Here is a 26,797-nt window from a genome sequence, read left to right as displayed (position 1 = left end):
GTAGGCAGAGTCAGGCCTGCCAGTCTCCTTCCTGGTTCAAAGTGCAAAGGTACAGCTCTGTCTTCAACATCTTCAGCAGCAGTGGAGGCCAGTTCTGTGAGCAAGGAGTTAGGCAAAACCTGTTACTTTGATTCAGGGGGAGTCTGAGAGATGGGATCTTCCATCTCCAAGAGTCTCCTTCTGATTGCTAACATGCATGGCAGAACTTGGGCTTGGAGAGACAAGGCTCTCAGACAATGGGAGTTTAAAAAATCAGATCCAAAGGACAGACACATCTATGTTTTTTTTTTTCTTTTTCTTTTTTTGTCTTTCTTTTCTTTTCTTTCTTTCTTTTTTTTTTTTTTTTTTTTTGGTTTTTGTTGTTGTTGTTGTTTTTTAATAAGCTATCCTAAGTCACATGTTTTCCTGTTCTAGGGATGTGGCGTTTTCACCTCTGTTCCAACTGGCTCTGCCTCTGTTCTCTGAGCAGGCACCTCTGATCCCTGGACTCTGACAACAGTGTGGGCAAACCCACAGGAAACAAGCGACTTTAGGCTGTAGGTCCAAAGACTCCTGGGTGTGCAAGTAAGGCTCCTGGCCCCAGATGAGAGATTAAAGAGGAAGGTACCAGTCTGGCCCCCTTGTGTATGAATCTGCTATTCTGGTCCCCTTGCTCTCTGTCCCTTCTGATACAGGAATACCGCCAGAGGGAAGTTGGGGGCTTGAAAGAGTGGGCAGATGAGAGAATTCTAACAGTTAAGATGAGGACCTGCGGAAGCATGCAGCCTTTCAGGCACTTTCGCAGCCCGATTCAAACAGACGGCCCCCTGGGGCGGGGTGGTTGGAACATGGGCTTCTCTGACTAAGACTCTAGGGCCCCAGAGGCATATATTTCATACTCTCCCCAGTCTTGAACACAAACCAGTGGAAAAGATGTCATTTCAAACCACCGCTTCTTTCTTGCAAGAGTTGAGCCTGTCCAAGACCTGTGGGCTTCTGGGTATAAGAAGGTGGGCTTGGTTGGGCATGGGGAATTTGAGACAAGGGTACTGAGAGGACCTGAATTACTCATCAAGGTAGAGAGGAATCTGGCTTCTCAGAGTCAATCAAAGAAGAGAGAGGGAGGTGGAAGGATAGGAAGAGAGTAATGGATGGGGTAATTAAGGAGGACACATGGTGTAAAAAGCACTGGGTATACATCGATAAATCGTTGATCTCTACCTCAGAAACGGATAATACACTACATGCTAATTAACTGAATTTAAATACAATAAAACTGGAAGGGATTAATGGGAGGAAGCCACATTAGACAGCCCTGGGCTAGGGGAACTTTGTGGGGTGGCGTGGCCCATGAGAAACCCCAGGTGACAAGATAGCCAAAATAACTTTGCAGAACATTTCAGAAATGTGATTTTAAATTGTTTGCTGTGTGATGTAATCTCTCCCCTGTGGCCCACAAACCTTCATTAAAAGTTCTGCTACATGTTACAGCATTATTTTTGCCGTTGTTTTGGAATAGGCGTGGGGGTTGAAAGAAGGGGCTGCGTTCCATATTTGAATTGACAGCAGAACTAAAGAAACAACCACCACCACCAGAACAGTGAATAAAACTTCAGATGAGGCAGAAATCTACAGCCAGAGATAACCATGAAAATCTAAGTCATTCCCCCCACCCCACACACAGACCCAGTAATTCACAGAAATCCCGGGAAGGGCACTGGACTTTCCACAGGACATGGCACTCAGCCAGTGTCCTTTAAATCTCAAAGGACATGCTACCTCAGCTGGCATTAGGTTCCAAATAGGCTTTGCCTCTGCAGCTGGACTGTCTTGCAAAACATAAATGTATCACAAACACTTCTATTATCCAGGCCCTTAACCTGGAGCACATAGTAGAGGCCAGTAAGAGAACGCCCGGGTGCCACCGGGAGCTGGCAGAGTCTATGCTTCGGGGAGAGCAGGAAACCCATTCAGGGCAGGACTTTTCTCTACCACCCCCAAAGCCCCCTCCTTCTCTGCACTCCCTACCCATTAACCCCCTCCCAATGGCCAGATAACATTAGCTCTGCAGCCTGAAGGTCTTTTTAAACAAGCAAGACCCAGCGAAGACGGTGGTGGAGGTCACAAAAGGTTATACAGAAACCAATGTGCTCTGAGTCTGTTCCCCTGACCCTTATGGGGTGAGCAGATGGGGAAGGGGCTGCTGGTCCAAAGGGTCTGGGGCAGTGAATGGATCGTCTGGGTCCCCGCATATTTCCTGGTACTGGCTGTAGAATGTGTCGCGTAGGACTTCGGTCTTTGCTTCCAAACGTCACCCTTATGCCCCTCTGAGGCCTTGGTGGGGGAACTCCACAGCCTAAAGAAACCCCTTCTCCCCCACGCCGAGTTCCGAGGCCTCCTTGAGGAAACCACGCGCCGCTCACAGGGCTGATGCCGCCACCTGGCGCCAGAAAGTGTCCAGCTCACTCTGGGAACCAGCGAGGCGGGAAGAAGAAGGCGTGGCTTCTGCAGCCTGATCAGCGTGGTGACGTCACGGCAGGGCGCCGTTTCTCCCCGCCTCTTCCCCTAACCCCGCCCCGCTCGAAGCTGCCAGTACTTGACGTGGCGTCACCGCCCTCTACCCTTACTTTGCGTGCGTGTTTGCGTGCGGCGGAGGTGGCGGCGCGGGCTGGTCGGACCTCGGCGCTGCTGCTCTTGGTGCTCCTGTAGCCGCCGTCCCTGTCTGGCTGGTTTAGACTGCCGAGCGGACGAGACGCTGGCCACAGCACCTTAGCATCGGACGCAGCTCCGCGCGGGCTCTGCGGGAGGGTGGACGAACGTGTGTCTGAGGGTGCCGCGCGGGCGGGCGGGCGCGGGTGAGGGAAAGAGGCGGGGGCGGCGGGTCAGCCGCGGGCCGGGCCGGCCGGGGGATGTCGATGCCTGACGCGATGCCGCTGCCCGGGGTCGGGGAGGAGCTGAAGCAGGCCAAGGAGATTGAGGACGCTGAGAAGTACTCATTCATGGCCACCGTCACGAAGGCGCCCAAGAAGGTGCGGGGGCTCTGGGTGGCGGCGGGGGCCTGGGATGGGGCCTCGCGGAAGGGGCACGAGCGAGCCCAGGGCCCGGGCTCCGGCTAGTTCGGGGCTTCAGGGGCCAGGTTTGAGGTAGTCCGGGACGACCGAGGTGGTGTGAGGGGTGGCGGGTGAGTGACCCCAGGCCTATCCCGAGCTGGAAAGGCCGCCCCTGAGCTCACTTTCCTTTGTCCCTCGGCCCTAGCCCTCCGGGATCTTTCTGATATCCGAAAGGGCCGGGCCTTAAATTTGCGCCTGACTTTTCCTGGATGAAGGGCCTTTCGAAGACGGGGGTGGGGGGGGAGGCCGTGGTGAGCCAACTCAGTCGACCCTTGTGACCAGCCCCAGGGGATGGCGCTGTACAGAAAATCACCCCTCAGGTGAGTGGGTAAATCTGGCAGAGCTGCTTTGGGCAAATCTTTGGGAGCAGTGGCTGGTTTATCCAGCAACTGCGTGGTAGCTTGGAGGCAAGAGGAAAAAATACGTGGAGCTAGCTCTTTTATACAGGTGAAAGCAGCGAGGGCAATATGAGATTGAAAAGGAAAGTATGATTTTCATCTTCTACAGTCGTCCAGTTGCTTCGACATATGTAAGATATTAACGTTTGGAGGTTGGTGACAGCAGACCCTGTCTTGGATACAGGTTGATCGTAGTCATGTGAATAGATCACTTAGGCATCCCTTAAGAAAGGAGCTTGGGTGGGTTGGAGGGGTGGGTGGTAAGGAAGGATTGCTCATTCTTTACCGCACTTAACTGAGGCAGAACAAGTTTAGTCTATTGTGCTGCGGGATGAGCTCAAAGGACACCCTACTAATTCTCTTGTCGTGAAAGATTAAATAGCAACCTTTGGAGATTTTAGCCTAACTAGCTCTCTGAACGATGGAATTGGGATCCCAAGTGCTTTGTGAGCATTTGCTGTCAACCACATCTTGACTTTCCACGTACCTGGCACCCAGTTAACAGTAGACGGGAGAATCTTTGCAGAGAGGTGACCTTTCTGAAACCAGTGAGAAGCTGGATAAATATTTTCCTCCTGTAAAGACAGTGTTTCAAGGCTGCCTCTGCCTGCAGTGTTTGATGGGATGCAGTGCTTGTGTAAGCTGCATACAAGGTTTGCAGGAATAGTTACAGTCTTTGTAGCTCCAACACCTGATTTAGTTAAGCTGTCATAGTGGGACGGATGACTTTGTTTTTAAAGTAGATTAATCTACCACTCCAGAAATCAAACGCAGGATTGAAAAGACAGGTTGCCATTGTGCACTGTAGCTCTCTTTTCCCACAAAATTGAGAAATGTACCAGTAGAATGCCTTTAAAAAGGTAGTAGAAGATCTTTTGATTCTGTGGAGTCTGATTTACTTATTTTTAGCGCTTTCAGTTCAGTTGACTGCTTTGTTGGGGCAGTAACTGTAATCTGGACTATTTGGAATCACAGGCACAGCCTTTCTAAGAATGCTTAAGGGTAATACCTACAATGAGTTAGGGGAAGGCCCTGCTACCCTAATTCCCTAAACTCTTCTCTCCCCATTAGCCTGTCCTCTTTTGTCTAATAGCTTCAGGGATTAAGCGTCTTTATTCTTACGTGCCTTAATTTTAGTAAGACCGTGTTCTTGCAAGTGCCACTTATTAGCAAGGCAAAGTTTGTATTGTAGATTGTAAACTACATAAAGGCAGGGACTCTTGTTCACCAGTGTATGTATTGTGCCTAGCTCTATACCTAGCATGTAGTAGGTATTCAAATATTAATTGCCCACCTAGCTAACTAGTAATTGAGAAGTCTGTAGGACCATCTACCAAGAATAAATATTCTCATGTGTACTATTGTCAAGCCAAATTCTAATGATTTTAAAGACTCATTGCATTAGCTGAAATGAGCAGTCTCTGCCAGGAATGTGGGAAGACCCTATTATAAGTTTCCATTTGTTGGTAAATGTACCCCCGTGTTTCTTATTAATCCTGCTCTGCCTGAGGTTTGTTGTTTAGCATTTACACAGCACTTTGTATTAAAGAGATTTATGATGACTAATTACCCTTCCCCTAGTGATGATAAAAGGCATTTATTTAGTTAATGAGTTGACTGAGGACTGGTCAAGGTCACATAGCAAGTTCTAGGTGGTCCGTTTTTTCAGAACAACTGAATTGGACATTATGACTTAAGTAACTTTTTGTACCTCTGTCATGTGTGGATAATGTGAGAAAGCTTGAGAAAAGAGAAAAAATGCAGTGTGGTGTGTTCTGAGTGATATTAAGAAAAAGACTTCTTCAGATGGTGCTGGCCTTACCCTGTGAGGATTCCAGTGTGGCTGTAGACTAAGTAATCCTTAGATCATTCCAAGCCCCAGGGCCCCTCAGGAAGTGAGGTGCCAGTCAGGCTATAGGTCACTTCAGGGTGACCTTGATGGTCCTTAAATCAGATTCCAGTGTAACTGGCGAAATTTTGTTCACTTTGGGGGCAGAGTAGATGTCCATCATTTAAAAGCAAAGATTGAGATTCTTCAGCTATAATTGTAACTTAGTTTTGTATGCTCCAGGATCTACCACAGTACTGTGAAGTTAATAGGACTTGTTGGTTTGATTCAAGATTTGATCTAGGTGTCAGGAAGTCAACTAAATGGGTGCTGCCTTAAGCAAGTGAGGTTCTGTATCTCAGTTTCCTCATCTGCTAAATGAGTGCTTTTCATTTGGAACAGGTAGAGATAGGTGCATGTTAGGAGATAAGATTGCAAAAGTGGTTTTAAGGAAGTGTATTAGTATACTTACTATCCCTCTTTTTAGCGAGCATTTGAGATGGCTTGTCACACAAGACAAATACAATATAGATAAAAAGTCAAAACTAGGGGTGCCTGGGTAGTTCAGTTGGTTAAGCTTCTGCCCTTGGCTCAGGTGGTAGTCTCAGGGTCCTGTGATGGAGTCCTGCATCCCGCTCTCTGCTCAGTGGGGAGCCTGCTTCTCCCTCTCCCCTCCACCCATGCGCTCACTCGCTGTCTCAAATAAATAGATAAATCTTTAAAAAAAGAAAAAGTCAAAACTGTAGAAGAAAGGGAAAAAATATTTACCCTGAGGACTAAGACAATTGATGAGGCTGATCATCACATGCAACTCTTCCCTCCTAGGAGTCAGATGATAAAGGGAATTGCATTAGCAAATGTGGGAGGTAATACATGTACCATTTACCTGGGAAGACAGCTTTGGCTGACCCAGAGTTCTAAAGAAGATTTTCTTGGGACAGTGTTAACAGCTGTAGTGTGAGTCACATGGTAAGACTTGTTCATAACTGTTACTGTTGGTTTCAGATTGTATTGCCAGGAAAATTGGGGTGGGAAAAAGGGTTCCTTTTTTTTTTTTAGGATTTTATTTATTTATTTGACAGAGATCACAAGCAGGCAGAGAGAAAGGAAGGGAAGCAGCCCCCGCCCCCCTGCCAGGCACAGAGCCAGATGAGGGGCTCCATGCCAAGACCCTGGGACCATGACCCGAGCCGAAGGCAGAGGCCCCAACCCACTGAGCCATCCAGGCGCCCCAGAAAAGGGGTTCCTTAGTTGTAAGGGTAGTGTACATTGTTCTGCAGCTAAAGAGGATCCTTGTTTAATGTTGGCAGTTATCAGTAGACCCAAATAAACCTGCTAGTTTCCCATAATCACTGGGTATTTATCCCTCTTTTTGCTACTTTGTATTGCAGGAGTGAGAGCTGTCCTTGGGCTTTGGAAATAGACATTGTATTGAGTTGATTTTATTTTTTTCTAAGAGTAAACCCAAGTCTCCAGCTTGATGAAACTTCTGAAGATGGACTTCTCTGGAAGCCTGTCAGAGCATTTGCTATTCTCTGCACTTCTGAACATTTACTGGGGGGACACTCTGTACTTCTGAATATTTGGGGGGGGGGTACTCTCCAGAGTGATACATTAGGCATTAAACCTAAGATCTATGCAGATAGACTTTTACCACCAGCAGTAGGGGAAAAGAAAAGACACACTACTACTTTTGCTTGTAGGATATTTTTTATTTGAGTAAGGCACATATAGCAGCCTCAGTTTATCAAAAGGATGAGCTAGTGAGAGCAAGTAGAGCCCTACTTAGAAATCAAGTGAGTCCTACTTTAGCTGTTAACCTGTCCGGTGGAATGCAGGTTGCTCCTCTTCTCATCAGGGCTATGTTATGGCTAATTCTTGATGCAGTGTTACTGAATTTGCACCCATACTTCTTGGGATTCACCAAGAAGAGTTTGATAGGTGAATATTTCTTATCTTCTCTACATTATTAGGATCTCTTGATTCTCTTCAGGACAGCTGCTGTTTTAGGGAAAGTCTTCAGACAGAAGTCAAGGGTGTAAGATCATGTTTGGATTTCTCCACAGATACTGATTATCTTGTTTTCTTATTAGGTTGTTAGACACTAGTTTCCAAATTACTTTGTTCTAAGTTCCTTTAGACTTTTATCTTGTAACAGAAATCTGTTCATTGTCTAGATCCCTTGCTGGCAAGATTATAGTCGTGTTATGTTTTATTTTATGGGGGGGGGGAGGAGTATCATTTGGGTCCAGTGTGTGTTTCCCTATGTATTCTTGTAAAGTTATTTATGAAGAATATTTTGATATATAGACTCTTGTAGATTTCTAGTGGCCTGTGATTCTTCATAAATTTACTCTGCCACCTCAAGTAGTTATGATCTGTAAACAAGATTCTTACCACAAATTGTCTTTCCTACCCTTGTCAGTAAACGATGTCAGCATCTCGAATATGATAAGCAGTTAAAACGTCACATAAAAGTATGGTCACCTTTTCTCTTACAATTCCATATTTTCCTTTGACTCATTCAGGTAGTTCTCTTGCTCTCCCACTCTTGCTTAGCTATTACATAAGATCTCTTTAACTTCCCCTTTTTATTCCTAAAACTGAGGAGTACAATATACATTAAGCACTTGATTTTTGGAGTCGGGTTTACCTTCAGTCCCTAGCATCCAAAAACCATGTGCCTTTGGGCAAGTGACTTAACCTGTGGAGCCTCCATTTTCTTGTCTGTAAAATGAGGAATAATGATAGTACTACAGGATTGCTGAGGGGATTAGCATTTAGTAAATTTACTTAGCACTTTTATTCCTTTATAACTAGAGTGACCATGTTTTTCCTTTGCCTGGTACAGTTCTGGTTTAGACCTGTCATCCCACCATTGCTGTTCAGTGACTGCCTCTGTAAACTTTAAAAAGTATCCTGGTTTATATGGAATTTTGAAATGGTCTTAAAGAGCCAAAACAAAGATGTTTCTGTTGGAATGTCTTTTCAACAGGAAAAAATTTTTCCATGAGAAAAATGTTATTTTATGTAGGACTTAAACCTATTGAACACTAAAATAGTGGACTTCTCAGAGGTGCGCAGACAACGAGAGAACCTAGAATTTGTGATAGAAATGGGGCATGCTCTACCTGACCCCTCTTCCTCCACCCTTCACATCACACAGTGCACCTGTAGAAGGTGGGTGCCTCTCAGACAGTGGGCTAGCTGAGTCCAGGAGTTTTATTTTCTCAAACTGCAGTCATCTGGGAGTCTTCCCAAACTAGAATCCCTGAATTACATAAAACAATTCCAAAGACCCTTTGGAGGTGTGATTTTATCTTTTTATGTAATCACCATCAAATCAGATCCCATCCCTGTGTATTCCAAGTCCCTACCTCAGCTACTCTTTCTCTTTGCTCTAAACAGTCTGCTCCTAATTACATTTAAGTGATTTTCTCCTGCAGAAGTGTGTGGCCTTTGCTCTGAAGCAATTACAGAACTAGGGTGGAACACCCGTGCTTTTGTTGACACTGAGACTGGTCTCATTTTTTTCCTATCTCTGTTCAGTTTTTCCAAAGGATTCAGTCGGGTACCTTAATCTCAGAATGAGTATAATGATTGGTGCTACTTAGCAATATACAATGGGGCTTAATCATTTACTACGCAAACGGGCCACTAAGTGAAAAAGCATAATGAACCACTGGTAAGAGGTAGTATTTGGAATCCTGTGGTCGAGCGGAAGAAAAGACTTTGAATTAATACAAATGTAGGACTGGCCCAGCATGCTCCTGCTTTCTTGCCACAGAAGTCCCAGTACCTCAGTTGACATGCCTCTGTACTTTACCTGTAGAGCTTAATGGGCTGAAAATGTTCTCCTTCACCAGCCCAAACCAGTTCACTGCTAAAGTGGACACCCGGTACTCAGTCGTGTGGTGGAACGAGGCTTGAACAGGAGGGCTTGGGACTGCCCACTGTTCCATGCTGTTCATCTTGGACCTGCCTCAGGCTTTGTTCTCTACAATCTGAAAAACTGCCCAACTAGAAAAGGCCCTTTTGTATATCTTTCTCTTCTTTCTTCTGTACACGCACAGTGGCGTCAGTGGAATCCCACTGAGCATGCTGTGTGTTCCAGGTGCCAAGGAAAACGCTAATGTGCTGATCCGCAGTGGTGCACAGCTCTGTGAGCTAGATGGGGAATTGGTGAGTGAGTGAGGGTCGGGGTGGGGGAGGCAGTTAAAGGCCCAGAGGAGATGATTGTAACCATGTTTCATTTCCATCTTGTGAATGAAGCTGTCCATTGCACTGTGGTTTGAATAATGTCGGGATTTTGGAAGTTCTGGGTTTGGTTTTGTTTGGTTTTCTTTGTAAATGTTTCCAGCTCTTGTGGTACTTATTAATTAAGGTGACCCTTTGGGGAACAGGTTTCCACGGACATAATGGGAATTACTTTATTCCTTTCCCCCAGGACTGGCTTGACCTCAAGTCAGAGTTTTGGGGCTATGGCTTGTGTTCATCATGATCTTAGGATCCTGAAACCAAAAACGGGACCTATTAGAAAAGTAAGTAGGGGGCGCCTGGGTGGCTCAGTGGTTTAGGCCGCTGCCTTCGGCTCAGGTCATGATCTCAGGGTCCTGGGATCGAGTCCCGCATTGGGCTCTCTGCTCGGCAGGGAGCCTGCTTCCCTCTCACTCTCTTTGCCTGCCTCTCTGCCTACTTGTATCTCTCTCTGTCAAATAAATAAATAAAATCTTAAAAAAAAAAAAAAGAAAGAAAAGTAAGTAGGACCATGGTTCTGCTCTGCCGTTTTGGCCACCTCCCTCCTCAAAGGTCTTAAGAAAGATTTATTTGGACTTTCAGGATGGTTAGCTTTATTTTGGAGATTTTGAAAAGAGCTCTCCACCTTGAATTTTCAAAGTGCACACCCTCATCTCTGTTTCTCCTTTTAGGAGAGAGGTCAATAAGTAGGTGAATCTGTATGGAAGGTAGAGAACTGCAATAGGTTTCCCTTTTGCCAGTTTGAGGGATGCTCCTGAGATAGTCACTGGATTAGAAACTCTAGAACAATGGTTCTTAATCTTTTCAGTCATAGATCCCTTTAAGAATCTTATGAAAATTACAGTTCTTGGGGAAAATTCAGGAACACAAAAACTTGCGTAAGTTTCAGAGGACTTGCGATACTTCCTGAAACTCATTCGTGGATCCTGGGTTAAAAACCCTGATTTAGAAGCGGAGGTCTTTCAGCCTTAGTGACTCTTTTCTTTACAGATGCAGAAACTGCTGAGATTGTTTCCAGCTTGCAGTTTGTCCTTGAAACAAAGCCAAGGTTGTTGGTGTTCTTTGCTGGCCCCCTCTTTGGGATGCTCCTCAGCTTCCCAAGAGACTCATTATCAATGCCTTGAGGTTTCAACTCAGGAACTTAGGCATACTGAAACCAGCATTTCAGCAACTTCCAGGGGTTCTTACACTGTCTCATACCCTCTGCCCTTCATGTGAAGCGTGGTGCCTCCAAAGCTTCAGAGCTAATTCTCAGGAGTGTTTAGGGAACTCATGTGCTACACTATCAAAACTAAACAAAATAATTTGTTCCTCTGTATCTCTCAAAAATAGGTTTGATTTCAGTGTAGTATTTCTCAACAAAACTATTTTTGTTTTAAGGACTGACTTAATACCTGAATCTGAACTTTCATTTGGTTTCTGTAACCCAGGCATACTGAGGGCAAGGACCATATCTCACACTTACGTATAGCAGTGCCTGGCATATGAGTACTGTCATACTTGTTTATGGAGGAAAATATTGTGAGATGATTATCACTGGGAGAAAGTGAGTTGGACTCACTTGGTTGCCTTGGCTCCCTGTCCCTTTCAGTTGGCAAAAGATTGTTTTTTTAACTCGATCCCTCTCATTGGGTGATAATGGAAATACCAAAAACTGCAGGTGAGACATTGATAAGAATTTCCAACAGCTTAGTAGATCTCTTTATAATGCCTGAAATAGGAGGTAAGGGAGGAAGCTGTTGAGATACAAAGCCTCCAGCTTCTTAGCTGAGTAGCCAAGAACCACAGGGCAGTAAGTTAGAAGCTTAGGGATATCCTTACATGTAATGGGAAGGTAATTTGATGTCCCACCAAGTTTTAAACCACAGGGCAGTAGGCTAGAAGCTTAGGGATATCCTTACATGTAATGAGAAGGTAATTTGATGTCCCACCAAGCTTTAAACCCTTAGCATTTTAGGGACACTGCCCTAAGTTGAAAGTAGTGTTCTGGTTTACACATGCTTTTGATTTAAGGAACAGAGGCTTACTCTTAGGATGTTCGGGATTTGAGGGCCATCAGTGAGTTGAACTGTTTCATTTTGGAGTTTGTGTTGGAGTCCTAAAAGTGATAAACAACAGTGGGCAAACTTCTGATTCTTCTCCTTCTGCAGCCCTAGCTGCCTCTTCTGAACCAATGACTGAGCTCCATGTTCAAAAGCTTTATATGCCCTTGTCTTTGAAAGACACCTTCTTCAGAGTTACAGTCTTCTGGGAACTGGGCCAGTGCTTGTCCTAACCCGGAATCAGGCTCTAGTTGGCATTGAGGATTTTGTGTGTTTTGTTTCCCTAAGTATGTGATGTAAGCAGGATTCAGGGGAAAGGGAGACCTTCAGAATTTTGTAGTTTTGGAGGTAGAAATAGGCACTTCGTAAAGAGGACAGATGTGTTTGATTGTTCTGGTAACTAATTGTTTCCTGTGGGTGGCCGGGTAGTCTCCTACAAGTTTTTAGGGCCCAGCTTCAGACCACCAGAATTCTTAGCACGCAAGACATGAAGATTTCCAGTGTTCAGTTCTTACGGAGAGTAGCCCAGCTGGCTTGTCATGCTGGACTAGATGAATTGTGAATGTTAATTATACTGATCAATACAGTGGCCTTGGTAACAGACTTGTAGCTGCTGTAGAATCTGTTTACTTCAGATTTATAACAGAAAAGAGACCAAGCTGGTTGGGAACATGATGTTCTAAATGTAATAAGCTGTATTGTAAGTCCAGGGAAAACGCATGCTGGAGGCACTGACCTTATTGCACCCTTCCCCAGGATTTCCCCAAGGAAAACATTACTCTGGGGGTGGTTTCTGCTCTTATTTGCCAGTTGAAAATAAATTGAGGTTGGCAGAGGCATGACTTTTGTGAGATGGGGTAAAGGATATTTACAAGTCATAAAGGTTAGATGGAGAGCTCCCACATTGGGAGGCATCTCATTCGTCTACCTAGTTTATAATTAGGAGTGGAGGGTTGATGAGATTAGTTTCAACCCTTGCATTCAGAAGAAGGAACCCCTCCTATTTGAGGAATAGAGGGTTCAGAATTCTGCACATTCTTTTTTGACTCCACAGGGAGGGGATTAGCTGAACACTGGGCATGTTTGGAATGAGAGCACCTTGCCAATTCTTACTGATTTTGGACCAAGCCATTGTAAAAATACAGTCTGTCTTCCTGGGACAAGCTCTTTGTCATGTTCTCCTAAACCTTGTAGATCTGTTTAATGGATTGGCTATACCTGACAGATGGAGTTGGTATTAAAGAGGCAGATTTTCTTCTTCCTTTGCCGTATTTGTTTTATCTCTGAACGAGATGTGTCTAACCCGGTTGTTCCCTGGGTGCCTTCAGTTGCTTTAAGAGCCTGGTGAACTCACTGTGCTTGGGTTTGCTTTTTTGGATCCTGCTTAGATTGTCTTCGATGAGGACTTCTTGTGGAGTAGAAGGAATCAGTCACCTAGGGAGCTTTTCAAAACATTCATTTCAGGGCCCTAACCTAGATCTCCTTAATCAGAATGGGTGAGAGTTGAGGGATAGGGGCAAGTGGAGAATAGGATAGTATGTGCTTTTTGAAACCACTTAAACTTGAAAGATCCCACATTTAGAACCAGTCTTTTAGATTATCTAGCAAGACTGGCCAAAATTGTTATGAAATCTGATACTGGGATGGTAATGTAGCTCCCACCTACCACCACCAATGACTTTGGCCCTGAGGAAAAATCTTGTGCCCCATGTGAGAGGTCCTGAAAATAGCCTAGGGTTACTCTTCTTTTCCAAAATATTCAGCATAGACTGTGACCAGAAATCATTCAGCTCTATCAGCTCAGGGTTGAGCATCTACTGTTATATCTGAGGACCTGTGCTGGGCACTTAGGATTCAACAGTGAACAAGACAAAGATCCATATCCTCTGGAGTTTACATTCTTTTTTTTTTTTTTTTTTAAGATTTTATTTATTTGATGTATATAGAGAGATCACAAGTAGAGAGAGAGGGGGAAGCAGGCTCCCTGCTGAGCAGAGAGACCAATGTGGGGCTCGATCTCAGGACCCTGAGATCATGACCTGAGCCGAAGGCAGAGGCTTAACCCACTGAGCCACCCAGGCGCCCCTGGAGTTTACATTCTTGAGGAGGATATTATTTGGGTCACATAAGTCAAGTGTAGTGATTCTTAACCGTCTGGGGTTTGGAGCCCTATCAGAACTATGTTTATCTTCCAGAAAAATAAACACACATTTTAATGTAAATATGTATGTGTATATATATGACAATTCACATATAAGGGGAGTTGGCAGCCTGGCGCCCATCCATAAACCCAGGCTAAAAACCTAGAACGCTTGCCTAGAATTGAGAACCTGGTGGTTAGGATCAGTCCAGGCCATGAGTTGGATGTTTGGGACTGTTCTCTCCTAGCCACATTGGATTGTAGTTTCTTCTTCTGCATAGCCAAAGCCATTTGCAAAGAACTTGAGGGTGTCTCTAAAAAAGTACGTGCAAAGAATTCCTAAGCCTCCACTACACCAATAGCATTTCTTGAGTCTGCGCTCTTTGAATGATTTTGATGCTATTCCCATTCCCACCTCTTGATTTCTGGTTGACTAAGCTTCTTGGACTCAGTGGATTAAAAGTTGGGTCAGAAGATGAGAATTTTCTTAACACAATAAATTATATTATCAATTCCTAGACTAAGAGTGTAGTAAAATTAAAAAGTTCATGAGAGGTGGGGCGCCTGGGTGGCTCAGTGGGTTAAAGCCTCTGCCTTCAGCTCCGGTCATGATCCCAGGGTCCTGGGATCGAGCCCCGCATCGGGCTCTCTGCCCAGCAGGGAGCCTGCTTCTCTTCCTCTCTCTCTGGCTGCCTCTCTGCCTACCTGTGATCTCTGTCTGTCAAATAAATAAAATCTAAAAAAAAAGATCATGAGAGGATGTTTTAGCGAAATTCTGGCTTTAGCATACAGCCTCACAGAAGGAGCTGATTGAAGAGGGGCTGAGGAAATAGCCAAGGAGTAAAAAGACTGGAGAGAGATGAGAGGAAACAAGGTAGGGCGGAACTCAGAAAGGTGGTTGAGCTGGCAAGCCAGGTAGCCTTAAGCCAAAGGGAGTGGATTTGAGACCCACGCCAAAAAAAAAAAAAAAAAGGAAAAAGAAGATTCTTTTTTACTCTGTAAGGGTCTGCCACTATTCCTTTATTACCAAACAGAACTCGGGATAAAAAGGGGAGGGCAGATAAAACTTTGCTTTATGTATACCAATATTAATATGTTTCTATCCTTGGAAGAGTTCGTGTTTGACTTGAATGAATGGCTAAACCCTGCCTTAGAGTTAGTACCATGTATAACATATACTGCAGAAGTATGAATGAAATTTCATTTGGGACACTGGGGAAAGAATTATGTAGAAAGGACACGGCAAAAATAGAGGTTGGAGCACAGTGAGCACCCAGAGCCCTGTGCCAGTTCTACCTTTAACCTCCCTGGAATCTGATCATTAGCGTAACTACAGATCAAGACCTCTTGAAGGGTGATCGTTACAGGGAATTCTTGTTTCTCTTTCCAGAGATCTAAGGGGAACTTTAGAGACCCACATTGAGGGATTGCCGAAAAAGTGATGTATTCAAGGTCTTCTAAGCCAAACTGTTATACATTCAGAGCCCATTAAAGAACAGACCCCACAGTCCCCCGCCAAAGGAGACTGGAGGCTCTAGATGATTCCAGTTGTAACTGCTCCAGTTTGTCCAGCATATGGAAAAGCTGTTCTGCTATGAAACCTTCCAACCTGCTGTTAGTATATGGATGTCTCGATGTTTGCTCAATGATCCATTAAAAACCAAAGCTCCCTAATCTAGGGGAATAGAATCACACCACCAATTTATCTATTTTTAAAGAAGCCCTTTGAATGATCAGAGGAACTTCAGACCTCACTTCCTGGGACTGTTTAAGGTTCTATTCAGCATGTAAGCTATATAGTTAAAATCTGCTACTCAGTTTTTGGAAAAAATTATCCTAAAAACCATATAGCCAGAATGTTTTCTTCATTCATTAAATGAGTAGTTTAAATACCTACCATAGATATGAAATCAAAATTCACTGATCATATTACTTAAATCCAGAATACTTCAATAAAATTAATAACCATATAAGAACTATTTTTTAGTTGTTGTAAAGTCAGAGAACTTGTTTTGTATTGGAAAAATCTGACTTTGCCAGATCTTTCAGACACGTTAGAAGATGCAAGGTGACTTGGAGTAGATACTGTTTGAATACCACACCACAGGTGAGAAGGGGACCTGGTGGAGTTCTCAGTTTAAGGACATATACTCTAATTGTGCTGTGTGTGAGAGGGAAAATGCCCACGTACCCATTGGGCACAACATAAATAAGTTGCCTTAAAAAACACATTTAAAATGTATTCTCTGTTGCATGTTTTAAAGTATGGTCATTTTTTTTTAAAGAGTTTATTTATTTATTTATTTGACAGAGAGAGAGAGATCACAAGTAGGCAGAGCAGCAGGCAGAGAGGTTAGAAGCAGGCACCCTGCAGAGCAGAGAGCCCGATATGGGGCTCAAACCCAGAACCCTGAGATCAAGACCTGAGCTGAAGGCAGAGGCTTAACCCACTGGGCCACCCTGGTGCCCCTAAAGTATGGTCATTTCTTATGAAAATAGCAGGTTTCCCAGATGATGAAAAAAAAATCATTGGTTGGCTTTAACCGTACCAAATTTGAAAATCTCCTTGTGTAATAAACACAGATGGAATTTCTTCATTGCTCTTGATGCCTACAAGACATTTTGGGGTCATTTCTCTCATCCTAGTCGTCAGGATTAGATTGCCTGTGCATTCTCCTCCTCCCCATTCTGCCACCAGAAGACAGTGGACATACATGTCAGCACAGAGCTTTTTGCTTCCACAGTGTTTGGGCTCTTACTCTCTCCTCACCCTTTCCAGCCCAAGGAACCATACCTCTCAAGGCAATTTGTTGGCAACTTTAATATATTTCTTTGCATCATTGTACTTCTCCCAAAATCAGTGTAGATTTTGGAACAGAAATAATTCTTTTTCCATCCCTAGATTCACAGGTGTTCATCTGGAAGCCCAGAGAGCTTCTGTGCAATAGTAGACTATTCTGTAACTGACTTCTTGAAAATACAGGGGAAAGCTGCTGTTTCCCCCAGCCTATTCCAAAAGAAGGATAATAGTACTGGACCTGTAGGGATTTTTTTCTCCCTTGCTTTTTCCTTTTTTTTTTTTTTTTTTTAAATCTCAGCTTTGTTAGCAAATTTGCCTTCAGAAAGTCACTTAATGCCCACCCCTGTTCTTTTTTTTTTCATCTGTGAAAAGTAAATCCTACACTCAAAAGATTCTAAAATATTTTGAAAATACAGATGCTCTGTAAGGAATCCTCTATAAAGAAGTCATATCTGTGGGCCACTCATGTTGAAGCAGAGTGCTTAAACTAGAACATCATAGAAATCTAGGCAATCAGGTGATGCCAGGGTGGCTTAGTTGGTTAAGCATCTGCCTTTGGCTCAGGTCATGATCCCAGGGTCCCGGGAGTATCACATCGGGCTAAGTATCACATCGGGTTCTTTTCTCAGCGGGGAACCTGCTGCTCCCCCTGCTTGTGCTTTCTCTCTGTCTTCTCTCTCTCTACAAATAAATAAAATAAAAATATTTTTTAAAAAAACACAGGCATTCACAGGACCTTTGTTTTTACAATACTGGTTTAAACGTGGATTTCAAATTTATGATCAGCAGTAAGTCAAAGTCCTGATGTGATGCTCACAGGCGGTTTTACTTGTTCTTTGTATGCCAGCATTTAAACAAAAATGGTTTGAAAAATACTGAGATCAGTGATGTTCTGGCATTGTTATTTATTGATAAAACATGCTGAGTAACTCCTCCTATACCAGATTTAATTTTGACTTTTAGTTTGCGATACAACCTAAAGCAAGAGGTCTTTATCCTTGTGCGTCTATCCACTTTATTCATTAGAAAATGACCGTTAAGAAAGTGATGGGTCAGGAAAACTCCACTTTTGTATTCTGGTCTGGGAAATAGAGTGATGGGATTATCCTGTATTCATTCTGGAGCAATAGGTAGTTTTGTTTTGGGGTTTTTTGGTGTGTGTTTGGGGTTTTTTGTTTGATTTTTGTTTGCTTTTAGTTTTTTGTTTGTTTGTTTTGAGAGAGAGAGAGACTGAGCAAGTGCATGGGGTGGCGGGGAAAGGAGGGGGAGAGCAAGAGAATCTTAAGCAGCCTTCACAGCCAGCAAAGAGCCAATGTAGGGTCTGATCTCAAGACCATGAGGTCATGACCTGAGCCAAAATCTAGAGTCAGACAGTTAACCAACTGAGCTACCCAGGTATCTGAGTAGTTCTTATTTTTAAATAGCCCCAGAGACATTACAGCCAACAAGTCTTTTCACCATCTTTCTTACAGGTTTATCTGAGGTCATGATTTCATCCTGAGACTTTTATCTAAAAATGAACATACACATCTCAAGTTAGAAAGCCAGGAAGAGATGGCAAACATTACCTCTCTAGAATGAAAAATATAGTTATGTTTTTGATGTGACCAGTGGTCAGATTCTTGTCCTTGTGTCTCTAGTCTCTTAGAAGTTTAATATTTTGTGTTTTGTTAAAAGCTGTGGAAACTAAAGCCACCTGCAGCTGAATCTTTAAATATTTATTTTTTTTTTTAAAGATTTTATTTATTTATTTGACAGAGAGAGATCACAAGTAGGCAGAGAGGCAAGCAGAGAGAGTGAGAGGGAAGCAGGCTCCCCGCCGAGCAGAGAGCCCGATGCGGGACTCGATCCCAGGACCCTGAGACCATGACCCGAGCCGAAGGCAGCGGCCTAAACCACTGAGCCACCCAGGCGCCCCCTGCAGCTGAATCTTTAAAAAGTGATTTTTACCTTGTTTTTTGAAATTGAAACTATGTGTCTGCGGAGTAGATTCTGAAAGGTCCTGTTGACCCACCCACATTTGGATACAATACCTGTTACTACATAGTCACTGTTAAGTATTAGGTCTTTAAAGTCTAATATCTTTATTTAATGTTGAGTTTTGATGACTTTTTACTCCCTTGAGCCTATACTTTATGGGAAGCAGTGGATGGTAACCAAAAACTGATAGGGTTTCTGTCTTATTAACCTTGGCTGGGTGTTAGTCTAGAGTTTAGAAAGCACATCTAGGTAAACTCAGCTACTGCCTTTATGGAGCTGCTTGTAGTTCTTCTGCCGTAAACTGTTTCGCATGGATTTGCATGTCTTGCACTTCTCAGTGGATGTAGCTTCCCCCAAAGTTGCTGTGACTTACAGGTGGAACTCATTCACTCAAACAAGTATGTGTAGAGGCTTTGAGTTTGCAAGATGTAGTTGGCTTTCACTTTCATGTAAGCTAAACTTCCAAAACAAGGAAGGAAGAATTGTTTTTATACATCTCCAATCTTCTTGTTCCTTCTTGGCAGGCTCAGAAATTATACAGATGGCATTTACTCAGTCTGTGGGGCCACCTTCCAAAATGTCAGAAACTCCATCTTCCTTCTAGATCTGTCCATTGATGGACTGCTTGCATTTGCTATTAACTTTTCTTTTCATAAAAATTCATTTGACATGTACAACTTTACCTATTCATAAGCATTTGACAAATTTTCATCTTAAAGAATACCTCAGCATACCTTGCAGTGAGGTTTGCCAGTTTAATTTCTTTGAGCTCTATTTAAAGTCAAGGTTGGCTTTAGGTTAATGACTTTTTATTACAAACATATAAGGTGAATAGTAGTAACCTGCAGTCCTTCCCAGCATTTAAGAATTACTGATTCTTATACTCTGAACCAATTCAAAGTGATTTCCTAAGTGGAAAAAAACAAACAAAAAAAACAAGGTGCAGAATATTTTAGCATTCTGCCTTTTGGGTAAGAAAAGGAAAATAAGAGTATAAATATATACTTTTTTTTCTATCTCCAGAAATGAACATAAACCAGAAACCAATGAAAATGGTGATGGGGGGGTGGAGTTGGAAATGGCAGAGAGACTTCTCTGACTATACCTTTAAAACTTTGAGATGTGTGTTTCATAAAATGTCAAAAAATTAAAGAGAAAAAGGAAACCTTACAATTGCTTGTTAACAGACACAAATGAATCTAACCACATAACAAATTGATTATATAATCACCTAGAAAACCATACTTGAATTATACATCCTTTGAGGTATTTTCTAAAGACAAAAAGAACTTCAGTGAAATATTGGTACTTTACTGTGTAGCATGTTGTTAGTAATATTACTCTTAAAATTTTGAAATTGTTTTAGATGTATTATAGAATAAAACAAGTAAGTGTATCATTGCTATTAGAGACCAAGATTGTCATCATAAGAGGAAAGAAATACAAAAGGAAAATTAAAAGTTTTTAAAAGGCAATGTTAAATTTGAAATGGAAATATCAATATAAACTCATGAGTAAACAAAAAGATTTCTCTGTCCCATAAAAGAACTTACTAGCACTGACACCTCTAATAACAATTAGCTCAATTTATATACTCAGAAACTACTTTCTAAATAACATTCCCCACTGAAAGAAATACGGGCTTCTTGGAGAAATGGCTGATTCCAGGTCTGAAGCAGAGAAAGAACAAGGTGAATCTGGTGTATCTTATGCCAGGAAGGAAGTGCTTAAACAGAAGAGTCAACTTGAAGGAGACTCCCACTGGCCCAGTTTGGGACAACTGGAGCATTGAGTGTACTCATTGTATAATTTAGTGTAACAGATTGAATAAATAAAAATATGAATGACAAGTAAAGAAAAAAGTAAAAGAAGGAGAAGAAAAGCTTTTCGTTACAAAAGTAATGCCAGCTAATGTATGTGCAAAGAATGATAGGGGAAAAACCATGATTCTGTAACAACCCCCCCCCCCAATATAATTGGTTCAGGCAAGGATTATGAACAGATGGTAAAGTCACTAGGGAACAGGATATTCTCAGGCTGAAAAATAACACCCCACAATTTAACCTTTACTTGCAAAGAAGAAAATACACCTTTCAGAGACTGATGGTCTCACTTTAACCCAGGATTCAGCTTGGTGTCACTGATCATGGCACAACCTGATGTTATGTGCTGCCTGATACGATGCAAAGTAGGCAATGTTAGCTATGAAATATTCTTGCCAAAATTTTAATCTCTTCCAAGTCAAACCTCAAAACTGAACTTCCAATTTACAGGAAAGAACTAATCTGAAGAATTCAGAATATGGGAGATTCCATAAGGCAACTGGCCTGTACTCTTCCAGGAAAAAAATACCACAGAAGGGAAAAATAAAAGCCGGAGAACTGTTCTAGATTACCAGATACTAAAGGAACCTAACAGCCAAATGCATTTAGTGAGCCTTGATTCCTTCCTGTGTTGGAAGTGTTGGGGAGGCATTTGGGTCTATAACTATGAAAGATTCTTTTTCTTTAATTGCTCAAGTGTGAGTAACACAATGTTATATAAGTTTCAGGTGTACAATGATACAACAGTTCTATACGTTACTCAGTGCTCATCAAGAGAAATCTTCATCATCTTTATTTCCCTGTTCTCCTCCCATCCACTTCTCTTGTCCACCACCAGTTTGTTCTTTGTACTTAAGAGTGTGTTTTTTGTCTCTCTCTCTTTTTTTTTTTAAGATTTTATTTATTTATTTGAGAGATGGAGATCACAAGTAGGCAGAGAAGCAGGCAGAGAGAGAGGAGGAAGCAGGCTCCCCTCTGAGCAGAGAGCCCGATGTGGGGCTTGATCCCAGGACCCTGGGATCATGGCCTGAGCCGAAGGCAGAGGCTTTAACCCACTGAGCCACCCAGGTGCCCCTGCCTCTCTTTGTTTGCTTTTTTAAATTTCACGTACGAGTGAAATTATATGGTATTTGTCTTTCTCTGACTTATTTCACTTAGCATAATACCCTGTGGTTGCTGCAGATGGCAAGGTGCCGTTCTTTGTTATGACCATGTAATAGTCCCTTGTGCACATACCATATCTTCATGAAAGATATTCTTGAAATAATTGGAGAAGTTTGACCACAGCCTGGATGAGATAGGCTTATTAATATTCTTAAAAGTATGAGAATGTTACTGTGGTTCTGTAAGAGAATATCTTTATTCTTAGAAGATTCATTCTGGAGAATTGATTGGTGAGTTCTCATGTTTGCAATCTTTTTTGGCAGGATCACTTGAAAGGATGCATATGTATGTTTGTGTATATATACAGAGGTAGGAACTTGTGGAAATGGAAGGATTCAGTGTAGAGGGAGGGTATACAGGTGTTTATTATACTATTCTTTTAAAGTGTTTACATGTAGAAAATGAGAATAAAGTTGGGAAAATGGGACAGTGGGGGTGGAGAGTGAGTTGAAAGGGAACTTTCGTGTATCACTGAAGTCATGGATATGTTCCAGGGATCTAGATTTCTTCAGTCACCTGTACAAAAAAATAAAATAAAATAGAAATAAATATATATATATACACACACACACAATTTATATTTATATTTAATGTATATATTAAAAATACATATATTGTATACTACTCGTTGATGAGTAGAATACAACATAGGAGCTAATAGAAATCCATGAGGTACATTGTCTCATAAGAAGGGTGGGAGGTGGGGGAGTAGCTGATTAGAGTAAGTCTGCTCTTTGGCAGAGGTTTTCAAGCTTTATGTTCCTTCCTCCAGTTAAGTGACTAGGCAGTGTGAGCCCTGGTGTTGCCTCACCCCTTCCTCCCACCAACATTGATGAAAGATCAAGTTAAGTCCCATTTTTGAAAAGACTGTTTCTTCTATAAGTGTATTCTGGCAGGTGTGTGTGTGTGTGTACGCGCGCATGTGCGTGTGCATATTATATCCTGTTACCCTTGAGACAGAGATGGGCGGAGTGGTGGAGGGAAATATGTGCTGTGATTAGTCAACTTGCCGTCACCCTCCCCTCCCCCCGAGCTCAGGCCCCATCTGGGGAAACTGAGAACTTAAGAAACTTGAGACAGGGAAGGAGGACAGGGAGCAGCCAAAACCTGCTGAGTCTCAGAAGACTGGTTTCTGCACTAGGGAGTAGAAGAAGTGACTGAAGGAGGCTGTGGATTTGACTCAGTGGCCTGAGATTGAGTCCCTTGAGATAAATTATTTTCTGGTGGTGTACCTGAGAGCCGCGTGTTGGGAAGAGGATACCCTTCTTCTTTGGGAAATTTCTTTTATCTAATTGAAGGTCTGAAAGATGTGCAGACTGACATAGTTCTTGTACCAGAATATTGGTGTTTATTGATAACTGTTTCTTTGGATTCATCTGAAATGGAATCAGACTGATCAGTGGTAAGTATCAAGGCAAGGTCTTGCACCTGTTTTGTTTAGACTGATAGCCATACCCTCTTCCTTCCCTTTGAAACGAGAGCAGATGAGAGTAGATTCTATAGAAGAAGAAATCTGTTAGCCAGAAGATGTGTGAAAGGGGATTAGAAAAGATGTAGGAATCCTGGAAGGTGTTACAGCACCTTAGTAGTCAACCTTATTAAAATTTCTAGCTTCTGATAGTCATCTTTTTACTCAGTTGCTAAGTATTAGCTGAGAAATATGCAGAAAATTTTGCACATACAGTATGCTGGAGGAGACAGTGGGACAGATCTTATAAATTTGGGAATGCCTCAGAAGATCAGTAGTGTACCAGAAGGGGGGATACTGGCCCTTCACATACTCCCTAGCAGAAAGATAGACCAGTCCCTCTACTCACTTCTAAGCTTTGCTTTCTTAATGGTTTGTTTTCCTAATGATTGCTATTTACCTTTGAGTCTATCCTTCACCCTTAGGAGGAAACCTTTTTGAGGAAATTAAAAGCTGCTAGATAGCATGTGAAATCACAGGTTTCTTAAGATGTCTGGCCTAACCTCTGATTTTTGGAGGCCTAAGCTGAACAGTATCCAGATAAGGCTAAGACTGCAATATCTGGCTCTTCCTTAAGAAGCAGTGAAATTCTATGACAGCCATTTGTGTTACAGTTACCCTCTCAGAAGAAATCTATAGACTATAAGGGCCCGTATTTCCTTTCATAGATCTTTCCTGGGATAGTGCTGGGTGCTTAGTCGGTTCCTCCCAAATGTGTTGACTAAAAGAACGTATCACTCCATGAGTATTATCCTGATTATCATCCCTTGGCTATAGTGTCATAGTGCAATTCTGATGGCTTTCAGTTCTCGGGGATTCAGGAGCTAGACAGCAAGATTGGGCGGGACCTGGGAAGGAAGTGTGGCTAAGCTACTATTTAACATCTGGGTAGGTAGAACATGTGTTTGTGGAAGTAAACTTTTTAGCTTCTGATGGTAAAAACCAGTTGGGATAAATTGAATGAGTAGTATTAAACAGTTTGTCTTCCCTGGAGGCTGATAACTGTTTTGGGTTGCCTGTGATCCCTTTTTCTTGATAAATTATAAACAGCAGTTCTTTCAGCTCGCTTGTCACCACACTTACCCACGAGGTGGTGGGTGCACCAGATCCCAGATTCTTTGGAAAGCTTCTTTTCATCCTTTTCAGTGTCACGTGGAAGAGAGTCAACCATTGTACCCACTGAGCCCTTCAAATGGGTGCTTTAAAATAGCACATTGAATTGGCCTGATATTTAATTGAGTTTTTAAGGCACGCCAAATAGACTTCTGTATTTGGATGTACTATTTGGAGAATGGGTCAATCTGACCTTCTAACCTTTCTCAGATGTAATATTAGTTCAAGAACGAAACACTGGCATGGTTGGTGTGGGTAAGTCTGTTTATGGGATGGTGAGTATTCAAACACAAAATAATTCTTTAACATAGGACTTTTTGATTTTCAGATACTTTTTGACGTTCCAGCTACCTTATCTCTTTTTCCCTCCCCCTTTCCCATTCCACATCCTATTTAGAACTAGCCTTCCTTAAAGATATAGCTTTGAAGAAACACTGAGGTACACCAGTGGAGACTTAATGATGATGGGAAGAAGTGACGATAATAGGAAGTAATGTAAACAGAACAGCTTCGCAGCCATCTTCAGATTTTGTTTTTACCTAAATGATCATATTTGTGTAAGTGGGGTGAAGCCATCCCAACTTAGAGGGCTATTGCTGAGATCTGGTTTCACTAGAGGGAAAAACGGGTGATATTCAAAAACTGCTCTTGACTGCAGTGTCTTTGTTTACAATGTGAAGGTGAACAGCTCCAGGCCGTACTTCAAAAGGAAGACAGAGCTACAGGCTGTCAGGCCGCCATGGAGCAAGCAGGCGATGGGAACTGGCAGAGCATAAGTTGTCTTCTGGGTTCTCCTCAGCTTGCAGTTTGGTGGGGGGAGAGAAGACATGGTTATCGGGCATGTTCGTATAGCCAGACCACCTTATCTGTAAGCAGCGAAAATATCAGAGAGCTCCAAGAATAGATAGCCACCCATCCATGCCATGGCTTGAATGAACAGTCTGCCCACTTCAAATATGGACCATATTCATTATTTGAGAGATGGGGCACTGCACTGATCAGTAAGCTGCTTGCAACACAGCCTCATATTTTTAGATGGGAAAGATTTTGCTAAGCTGTAGACTACTGATGAGCTGTGTTAATACAAGGTAGGATTATGACTATTAAATCAGTTCTTAGTTTGCTGCAGAAACATTTCTATCTTGCCACAGCCACCTTTCTCTCCCTCTCTTTTTTTTTTTTTTTTTTTTTTTTAATTTAAGAAACTGTGAATGTTACTGCATTTCCCTCCCCCACCCCCGCCACCACCAGGTAGGTGGTGTCTGGGAATATGCCCAGAGCCTTTTGAAAAAAGATGAACAGGGGAGGGAATCATAACAGCCAAGAGAAAAGAGTAGCTTCCGACTAGACTGCCCATGCCAGGAACAAGGAGGCTGATGGAGGAAGGGCTGCCTCTGCAGGGTGTTAAAAAGCATTGATGGTCTCTTGACTGTATTTTTTCTCCCACCAAAAGAACTGCATATTGGGTTTGAAAGTCATTACCTTGGTCCTGGATAAATCTCTTCAGTAAAACTGGCTTTGCTGACTGCAGAAGTCATGTGAACATGCAGTGGGAAATCCACTCTAGAAGGGCACATGCTGACCTGCGGCCCCTTCAACGAGTGGGTTTGTTGTTTTATTTTTAGATTTATTTATTTGAGAGAGAGTGCACGTGGTGGGAGGGGCAGAGGGAGAGAGAAACTTATGCAGACTCCATGCTGAGCATGGAGCCAGGGTTCCATCTCACAACCCTGAGATCATGACCCCTGAGATCATGACCTGAGCTGAAATCAAGAGTTGGTCGCTTAACCAAATGTGCCATGCAGGTGCCCCTCAAGAGTGCGGTGGGTTGTTTGGTTGGTTGTTTTGAAAGGCACTGTGCTTTTGGCATTTAAACTATTTAAGTTTTAGCAACTAAACTAAAAGAGCTGCTTAGGATGTATAAAGATACTTGTTAATCAAGTTCTGGTGCCATGTATGTTGCTTAGACTGAGTGCTTGTTGTTTACTGAGTTCTTTTTCTGTGTTGCGCTTTTACGCCTGGTTCTTACCTTGCTGCAGTAACAAACAGTTTATTGTTCTGGCTTCAGAGTGGCTATAACCATGTTGCTAGCATTATAGGGAGAAAATTTTAATCTGTAATAGCTTTTATATATCCAGACTTATCTGCTAAAGACTTAGCTTAATGAATTCTCCATGGAACCTTTTCAGATTTAGTCAGATTGTGAGGAGAATCTCAATTCATAGTCTCAAACCGTTGTTTTTCAGGAGGCTGAAGTTTATTTTGTATTTTAAAGAGTTTATCAGAGCTTAAAGAGAGCATTCAGGAGGAAGGTTTAAACCATTTAATAGAAGAAAATGTTTTCATACATTTTAGAAGCATCCATTAATTTCTAAGTTATATTAATTATAAGGTATTTGCCATTTATTAAAGCCAATTTTCCAAGTATCCTTCAAACAATTACTAGTTCTGTTGTATTTCATTTAAAGAAGTTTTTAATACAGAGTTTATCAAGTCATTTATTTTCTCCTTCAAATTAGTCCTAATTAGTTAAATTTTACTGTGGAGTGCATATATTTTTTTGAATTTCGCGTGCTTTATTGTATGCCAGTATTTTATTGGATGTGGAAAGTTCTGGGCATACTGCATTGGCTTTGTGAAGTATAGCTATCATTGGACTCTGACTTGGCACCCCAGTGCCTGTAACCATTTCAAG

General features: G+C 42.4%; 1 protein-coding gene across 2 annotated transcripts in view; it reads left to right on the top strand.

The window, feature by feature from the left end:
- The first annotated feature begins 2,624 nt into the window (after positions 1 to 2,624).
- The window catches only part of AHCYL1 (adenosylhomocysteinase like 1), a 39,213-nt gene continuing 15,040 nt past the window's right edge, over positions 2,625 to 26,797 (top strand). For both annotated transcript variants that reach the window (XM_046012775.1, XM_046012783.1), the window contains exon 1: positions 2,625 to 3,008. In XM_046012775.1, the coding sequence (XP_045868731.1) occupies positions 2,889 to 3,008 (120 nt within the window). In that variant the 5' untranslated portion in view covers positions 2,625 to 2,888. The remainder of the gene's footprint in view (positions 3,009 to 26,797) is intronic.

The sequence above is a fragment of the Meles meles genome, chromosome 1 (assembly GCF_922984935.1).
Source record: "Meles meles chromosome 1, mMelMel3.1 paternal haplotype, whole genome shotgun sequence".
Lineage (NCBI taxonomy): Eukaryota > Metazoa > Chordata > Mammalia > Carnivora > Mustelidae > Meles > Meles meles.
The sequence above is the reverse complement of the archived record's forward strand: the minus strand, read 5'-3'. Positions and strand labels throughout refer to the sequence as shown.